The 9,054-nt window shown below is 41.4% G+C and overlaps 2 protein-coding genes across 3 annotated transcripts; one reads left to right on the top strand and one right to left on the bottom strand.

The window, feature by feature from the left end:
- Positions 1-501: 501 nt before the first annotated feature.
- Positions 502-2,959, bottom strand: nkx6.3 (NK6 homeobox 3). Of its 2 annotated transcripts, none has more exons than XM_056419516.1 (3): positions 2,188-2,959; positions 1,343-1,512; positions 502-1,010 (listed from the first exon to the last, which is right to left on the bottom strand). In XM_056419516.1, the coding sequence occupies exons 1-3, from the start codon at positions 2,606-2,608 to the stop codon at positions 792-794; spliced, it is 810 nt and encodes a 269-aa protein (XP_056275491.1). In that variant the 5' UTR covers positions 2,609-2,959; the 3' UTR covers positions 502-791. The 2 variants fall into 2 exon arrangements, with proteins under 2 accessions (XP_056275491.1, XP_056275493.1); XM_056419518.1 differs by having other exon boundaries at positions 2,194-2,959.
- A 2,671-nt stretch (positions 2,960-5,630) lies between these two features.
- Positions 5,631-8,285, top strand: LOC130197106 (E3 ubiquitin-protein ligase NEURL3-like). Its single transcript, XM_056419618.1, has 4 exons — positions 5,631-5,832; positions 6,691-7,203; positions 7,342-7,500; positions 7,614-8,285. The coding sequence occupies exons 1-4, from the start codon at positions 5,802-5,804 to the stop codon at positions 7,784-7,786; spliced, it is 876 nt and encodes a 291-aa protein (XP_056275593.1). The 5' UTR covers positions 5,631-5,801; the 3' UTR covers positions 7,787-8,285.
- The last annotated feature ends 769 nt before the right edge of the window (positions 8,286-9,054 follow it).

Genomic DNA, 9,054 nt, shown 5'->3' with positions numbered 1-9,054 from the left:
AAGCTGATAAATTATTGTCAAGAATTTATTACACAGCTTTGCAAATACAAAAGCAAGTATACAATAACGAAAGACAAAGCTGCCAACTTGCAGTTATTTTAGTCAACATTTAATTTAAGCATTTTGCTGAATAAAAATCGTAATATATTATATAATAAATAACATCTGGGCTAAAGCCATAAACCCATATTGCCTACAATACCACGATGCCTTTTGAATAAGATTACATTGCAAATAATTCCATTTCAAAAGTAAATTCCCTTCAAATAGGTGCATGTATACTGGGTTAATAATGGTGTTTGCTTGTGGCACTTTATTTAGAAAATTTAAATAAACACAAAATAATAACTTTAGCTGTTCGAAAAAAAAAGAATAAATAAAAAACTTCAGGTTACTCTTTTTTAATTAGTATTATTACCGATAGCATCATGCACAGTTTGTATAATGTTATTTTAATAGATTTTTTACAAAAGGATGTTTATATGATACCCCCCCCACACACACACACACACACACACACACACACACACACACACACACACACACACACGCACACACACACCAGTGTAACATTGAACAGGCCAGAGATACAGTAACATACAAAAGTAAACGTCTCTGTCGCTTCATGTTTACAGCCTGTGTGTCTACATGTGATGATATGAATACAAATGGCCTCTCCTGAACATGCTTGAGTGATTCCACTGCGTATTACAAACGGATGACTTTCATCGCGCCATGCAGGTCTGCGGAGAAGCGCGCGCGCGCGTCGGGTGACATTCCGGGGCAGCGTGTCAGACGTGCGGCCCGAGGCGCAGCACGGAGAAGGCCCGGTGGTGTTTGCGCAGCAGCAGTCGGATCTTATCGTCGTCCGAGTCGGGGTCCAGAGGCTTGTTGTACTCCTCGTCCTCCACCTCGTTCTCCGAGGCCTCGCCGCCCTGCCCCGCCTGCGTGGAGCTCGGCTCCGAGGCGCTCTTCTTCCTCCACTTGGTGCGTCGGTTCTGAAACCACACCTGGATACGCGACAGGGGGGGGGGGGGGGGTCACTGTCTGTGGACGAGGAGGCCCTGGATCCTATTCATAAACATGTTATGGTCGTCCTCAATGAACCATGTATGATGGATGGTATATAAACTCCTTTTACAAATATGTAGTTCAACTTTTGTTCACCTTTGGCCTACACTCTCTCACACACACACACACACACACACACACAGACCATATATATATATATATATATATATATATATATATATATATAAGATAACTTATATATAATATATAATCTCCTTTATATATATATATACTCATTGTGAGGCTGTAACATGGTATTATTTATCTTTACCTTGACTTGAGATTCAGTCATGCCCAGAGAGTAAGCCAGTCTCGCTCTCTCCGGCCCGGCCAAGTACTTTGTCTGCTCGAATGTTTTCTCCAGAGCGAATATCTGATGTCCACTAAATGTTGGTCTGGTGTGTTTCTTCCTGCCTGTCATCTCCCCCAGAGGACCGCTACCTGAACAGATCAGAGGAGGAAACAATACTTAAGAAAAAACATCGAAGTGACATTTACCCACTGAAATACTTTGGGTGCGACATTATTGTTCTCCGCATAGCCGGTAAAAACATAATTATCACATATTTGTGTTCCGACAGTTTCATAATTATTGTTTTTAGTCCATCCTCAAATTAGAAACAATGTGTTTGAATATAGATATAGTATAATAGACATTTCATTTCACCAATAAAAAGTTGTATCATCCACATAATATATATAAAAGGACTTTTTTTAGATGTTTGATGTGACATTACAAATGCACCCTCATCAAGCGCTTTACGTCCTTGTTTTTTTCTTCCTTTTTGATTAAAACCTTAAGAAATTACTTTTAAAATGTACACTTAACATACATCCATTTTTTAAAACATTTGTAATATTATCTTAAATAATCTAAGCATTATTGAGTTTTTAAAACGATACAAACTAAAGATATTCAAATTATTAAATTATACATCCTATTGGATGTTGTATATTATTAATATTTCTGTATCTTTTCTGATTACATTGAATTTGTCATCTTTAGCAAAAAATAAAAAAAATAAAAAAAGACTGGCAACCCAAGAGGACACATCGTGTTGATTCCTCAGAGACCCACACAGGGAAGTGTAAACGTGTCTGTGCTGCAGTACTGACACTCACTGTTGGTGCACTGCTGCCTCCCTCCTCTCCAGTCACAGCCGCTCTCCGCCCAGCAGTTCATGCTGCGACCCTTCATGGGGCACTCGGCGCCAGGCTTGGAGAAGCCGCCCAGGGCGGGGTTGTAGTCCCGGTTATAGTACATGGACGTGCTGGTGACGGAGGGGCTGAACCCCCCCATGGTGGCGTATCCGGACAGCAGGGTGGTGGTGCCCGTGGAGCCCATCCCCAACATGGAGCGGCTCAGGATGTCGCTGATGCCGTGAGGCGTCCCCGCCTGCAGCTGGCTGTTCAGGGCCGGGTTGAGCTTGTAGAAAGAGTTGGGCACCGAGTACTGACACACCGGGGCCTTGAGATCCGAGGGGAATTGGTTCAGGCTGTTGTTAAACAGAAAAGAGCCCTGGATGTTTGGATCCATGGGAAGCACTGTTCCTCTGCCTGCAGGTCTCAGTCACACATCCAACACGATCCCGGCAGGAAAAGACCTCCGAGGGGCCCGCAAGGAGTTCGCTCACCCGCCGCCGATGTCTTGGATCTGGGATCGCGCTCGCCGTCTCCAGATATTCAAATATTTAAGAACACTGATAGCAATTTTAACAAAGTCCCTGGTGTTTGCTTAAATTGCTTCCACATCAGAAAAAGCAGATACACCCTTCACTCTTTTCCTTCACCTCTCCTCAGCCACAGTGTGGTCTGTGATAATCCCATGTCTGACGCCTCAGGCGAGCCCTGCGGTCACCGATGTGTAGCGTTCTCCTGAAGACACATGCCTCCTGCCGGCTCTCTCCTCGGAGGTCATAAATAAGCAGTATCTGGAAATGGAGTGGCACCTTGATAAAGATAGGCCACATTAGAATGCGGCCTGGGATTGGCCTGGGTCTCACAGCTTTCATGCCTCTCTATTGGCTCCTCGCTGGGAGCCAAGCCTTTTATTGGAAGGCAGCAGATTAATAGTGTTTTGAACAGGTGGAGTGGGAACAAGTTGATTTTTTGATGGCCTGCCATGTCTGACCAAGTGTGGTGAAGCAGAGGCAGCTGAGCCTGGAGGAGGAGGAGCAGAAGGAGGAGGGCAGCTCTTTTCCCGGGTTTATTTCTGGAAACACAATATATTGTTATGTTGAACATAACAGAACACAATAACCCAAATGTAACACAATAAACATACAGTATGTACCACTTCAGGTCAGGTGAAACACTATTCTGTTATCGTGTTATCCATGTTTTTTTCCCCTCACATGCAATACTTTGGATGTAATCAGTAAAAGCAAAGATATCTTCAAATATATATAAAATCTAAATCTGAAGCATTGCGACTATCCACCACCATTAAATATGAAGACAGAATTTGAGGTTTTATTGTGCTTGATTACATTTTATTTCCCACCATATTAACGGCAATAATGTTGTGATTCTTTTATTATGTCTTGTTTGAACTCTATTGGCAGAGTTGGTCATACAAATGTTCATAATATATGAGTTACTGTTATGCTTTATGAATTGGGGTGGGTACATTATTTACCTTTTGTAGCAACGTTTAACATATTTTAACTACCAGATGTATAGAGGATATTATTTTCTTATATTATAAGAATATAAATGAGGAGACTCAAACACTTCCGGACGTAATCTCCACATCACATTCATAACTAGAATGGGCACTCAGTAGAGCACATACCTTCGCATATCACAAGATTGGGCATTGAATTATGAACATTTTGGCATTAGTTGCATGCCAATTGGATAAAAATTTACCGTGCTATGGTAAAAATAAGATGTTGACCTTTTCATGACCTTGACATTGACCCTTGACCCGATCGATCCCAAAATCTAATCAAATGGTCCCCGGATAATAACCAATCATCCCACCAGATTTCATGCGATTCGGTTTAATACTTTTTGAGTTATGCGAGTAACACGCATACACATAAATAAACTAGAACGGGCACTCGGTAGAGCGCATACCTTCGCATATCACAAGATTGGGCATTGAATTATGAACATTTTGGCATTAGTTGTATGCCAATTGGATACAAATTGACCGTGCTATGGTAAAAAGAAGATTTTGACCTTTTCATGACCTTGACCTTTGACCCGATTGATCCCAAAATCTAATCAAATGGTCCCCGGATAATAACCAATCATCCCACCGAATTTCATGCGATTCGGTTTAATATTTTTTGTGTTATGCGAGTAACACGCATACAAATAAATAAATAAACTAGAATGGGCACTCCGTAGAGCGCATACCTTCGCATATCACAAGATTGGGCATTGAATTCTGAACATTTTGGCATTAGTTGCATGCCAATTGGACAAAAATGTATCGTGCTATGGTAAAAAAAAGATTGTGACCTGTTCATGACCTTGACCTTGACCTTTGACCCGATCGATCCCAAAATCTAATCAACTGGTCCCCGGATAATAAACAATCATCCCACCAAATTTCATGCGATTCGGTTCAATACTTTTTGAGTTTTGCGAATAACACGCATACAAATAAATCAATAAATAAATAAATAAATACACGGCGATCAAAACATAACCTTCCGGCATTTTCAATGCGAAGGTAATAAATAAATAAATAAATAAATACACGGCGATCAAAACATAACCTTCCGCATTTTCAATGCGAAGGTAATAAATACACGGCGATCAAAACACAACCTTCCGCATTTTCAATGCGAAGGTAACAACGTGTTTCACATATTTATGTGGGCTTGTTAGATGTGGCCTGCAGCGTGGCTCAGCTGACGGGAAGTTGGGAATTTCTGATGCAATGCACGTGATTGTTGGTCATTGTTAGTGGAGAGCTAGTAAGTTTCCAAGAGGGATGACATCACTGATGAGTTCCAGCCACGGCCTCATCCTGACACGTGGTCGTGGCTGCGAACCAATGAGGATGAAGGAAATGACAAGGCGCGTGTCTGCTAGAGGGCGACAAAGTCAAGGTGCGTCCCTCAAATTGGTGTCTAATATGTTGGTGGAATTTTCCATGATTCTTTGAACAATGGGACTTTCCCAGCCACTTTTTCAAAAACACAATCAAGTACAGTAAACTGAAACATTAGAGCAAGTTAAATACAATTTAAAAGGTCCCCTACATGCAGTGACAATATATTATCTGCAACATCAAATACACATTAAGAAAATGACAATCTGGGTTAATTGTGCATTTCCTATGATAATAAACATCTGCTCTACAACAATCACAAAGGTCAAGACATCTCGTTAGTTATATGTTTGTATTTTTGCACTAAAATAGACAGATTTAATCAAATACCAAAACCAAAACAAAGTGTTTGCACTCTGCATGCGTGCTATCAAAGGTACTATCCCTGACTGACTCCTCCTACTCTCACTTTCATCATGAGGCATGTTTGAGTTTTGAAGAGTCACATGCTGTGTTTAAAAAGGCAGCCAACACTTTTACTTCACGACATCCCACCAAGATACAGACGAGAGCATCAGATATAGACGAGAGCATCAAGACACAGACGAGAGCACCAAGATACAGACGAGAGCACCAAGATACAGACGAGAGCACCAAGACACAGACGAGAGCACCAAGATACAGACACAGACGCCAAGTGAAGTCCTGTGAGCCTCTTCAAATGGAGAAAGAGGGAGACAACGGGACCTCTGGTGAGATATTCATTCAGTTTTTTAAATCGTGACTTAATATGCAATTTACAATACCGCTTTACATCTCAATAAGATCCTCTGTTCCAAACACACTTTGTCAAGGTACTTTTTAGAAGTCAGAATTAATATAAAGTCAGTTTTATATGAATTGTATATTATTACTAACACATTTTTTCAAACTCTTTTATGGCACTTTTTGTCTTCTTTCGGATAAAAATATTTTATAGGTTCAGGTTTTTATTTTGTACTTATAAGTGCATCATGAAAACATCCCTATTTTCCATTTTTTTCAAGTCACAACTTCAAGTCCACTTAAGTGTTGATTAATGTTAGAAATCAGATTAGGTGAGTTTTAAAGTAGGAGCACGTTGATAAATGCTGTAAAACAGATGATTAGCAAAGGAGGAAGAGCACTTGAAAAATTCATATGTGGGAATCAAGGATCTCTATCATTTGTTTTAAAATACGCAATAATGGAGAGGAGTAAACTACACGATTTATCGGAAATGCTCAGCGGTGAGTGAAGGGCTTTATATTGCTTCTATGCGTTAATTATTTACTCCTCCTTTGTCCAATTGAACTGGTTTATGATTGGATACAGCGTTTACTTAAAAGCATTCGAAGTGTATGACTCATCTCGCTCTTCAGTGAAAGCACGTGTGTGTTACTTTTGTCACGACTGTTTTTCAATTGTCTCACAATCTCATTCAGAATAAACTTTCCCACTGAAATAAAGTGAATGATTAACTAACATCCTGTTAGACCGTTTGGTCGTAATGTTATCTCCATGATAAAGATGGTGTTAAGAAACCTGGATCCCGCATCAAGAATAATAACCGTGTTTTTGCTCCTCCGCAGTTGTCCGGTCGGAGACGTCACACAGGTGTGGCCGGTCCTGCCTCGGCCCTTTGACCTTCCACCCTGTGGCTGTGGGAGACATGGTCACCTTGAGCCGCGGGGGTCGACTAGCAGAGAGGACGGGGACCACGTTCGAGAACGGCCTGGTGTTCGGCAGCCGCCCGGTAAAGGTCCGGGAGAGGATTCGCCTGAGGGTTGAGAAAGACTCGATCAGATGGCAAGGAGCTCTGCGTGTGGGCTTCACCAACGTGCCGCCCTCGGACCGAGCTCTGCCCCTGCCCAACATGGCCATCCCCAACCTCACTGACGGCCACGGGCACTGGGCTGCCCCAGTGGGCGAATCCCACTGCCCAGCAGGCTCAGAGCTGGAGTTCTGGCTCTCTGGAAGAGGCTCTGTTTTCGTCAGGAGCGCCAACTTCAAGAAGCACCGGCTGCTGACGGGAGTGGATCTCAGCCGCCCGCTGTGGGTCATGATCGACATCTACGGACAGACATGCGCCGTTTCCCTCCTGGGTATGTTTACATAACAATGGTGTGTTGCTTTCTGTGTCACGAGTCGTTCCTGTTCTTGTTTCTTTCACATGTGCGGACAAGGTCAAGTTAGTGTTATTGTTTTTGAAACATGAAATGATGTAATCCTCTTTGCTGCAGGCTCAGAGCAAAGGGAGCTATTTCAGACCAGACGGTCCTGTCCTGCACCTAAACACCTGACCTCACTCGATGCTGACAAACACAACCGTTTGATTCCTGTCTCAAGCCTCCATGGAAACGGGGATGACCGCATCTCATTTGGGACCAAAGACCCAGCAGGTAAGAAAGAGTCCTTTCAACCAGATGTCTCCCAGATGTGTTTTACACATGTTTAACCAGACAGCACCTATCCCGGATGTCTTGTGATTGTGATTCCTTTGATTGCATGGCAGGTAGAGGCAGCGTGAAGGACTGTGTGGTGTGCATGGATAAGCAGGCCAGAGTCACTCTGTCTTGCGGCCACCGGTGTTTATGCACCCAGTGCGCCTCCAGAGTCTTCCGGCAGTTTGGCACCTGCCCGCTGTGCCGATTCAAGATCGGCGCTCCCTCAGTGGACGGTATTTGAGGTGTGTGTCTGCGCTGCTCGGCGGGAAAAGCTGCTGAGTGACGGTGGCAAAGAAAACTCTTTGAGGAGCAACGTAATGTCGCCCCATGGAAGCTGAGCCAGCAGCCTTTAGCAGACGTCATTCAACTCCATCGTCCGTCATAAGCAAATGTTGTACAGCATGTGTGAACTGAGACGTCCTGAGATGTTGAGCTGGTCATATGAGCTGCTAATGTGAACGAATGTTTGAAACTTTACTGCACTTTTAATGTGATTGTTAGATATGGATGAAGGCCAGCGTGTGACTTTTTGGCTGAGACAATCAATGCAAATAATGATTTGCACTCAGTTGAGCATAAAGTGTAATGTACTGTACAGTCACAGGGTATGTTGCCTCCCTGGTGTTGTAAATATGAAATATTCTTTATTTTTGTCAAAAGAAAAATTATAATAATAATTTTTTAAAAATATTATTTGATTGTAAAATTATGATTCAATAAAATGTATGTCTATCACACAATTGTCTATTATATTCTTATTTTCAAAATTGTTATGATATTTATCATACAATGTGTGTGTCTATGTGATACACATTCCTTAATGTTTGGTGTTTATTTGCTTATTGAATTGATACAACTGTTAACTGTTATTCAATGAGATTTTCGTTTAAGAGAAAATCTGATAAAAACAAGTTGACCTTGAGTTTTGTCAAGAATGAACTGTGAAGCTCAAAATAAGAGCATCTTGTCAGATAAGTGCACATTACACAGTTTGCAAAGACTGATTTGGAATTTTTGAAAATGAATTCAAAACAAGCACATGACATAAAACACGCTGTTGAAAGTATACAGTCACTTATTTATTTTTTTAAAGATTTTTTTTTTATTAACAAAAATGTTGCCCCACAGAACATCCACAGTGGAATAGCACCTACAGATTGTTATGTTGAAAACACTACTCTACAAAGGAAAATACACAAATGTATAATCCTGTGGAAATCACCACACAAGGATGATGTTTTTTTTTTTTTTTTTTTACATAATATGAAAACAAAACAAACAAACGAAAAAAGAAAAAAGAAAAAAAACAAGAAAAAAAAACAAGACCAAACAAAACAAAAACATTACACACAACTTTTTCCCCATCCCACCCCTCCCCTTGTATGGCTCTCAGTTTCCTTTCATTTATACATCTACAGTCTCTACACAGTCACTTATTGCTCAGGTTGCATCAGGTGCCTTAACAAAGATTATTAAAATATGATTAAATGAATAAAGAAAACTGATGTC

The sequence above is a fragment of the Pseudoliparis swirei genome, chromosome 7 (genome assembly GCF_029220125.1).
Source record: "Pseudoliparis swirei isolate HS2019 ecotype Mariana Trench chromosome 7, NWPU_hadal_v1, whole genome shotgun sequence".
Classification (NCBI taxonomy): domain Eukaryota; kingdom Metazoa; phylum Chordata; class Actinopteri; order Perciformes; family Liparidae; genus Pseudoliparis; species Pseudoliparis swirei.
Note: the sequence above shows the minus strand (reverse complement) of the source record. Positions and strands in the feature narration are given on the sequence as shown.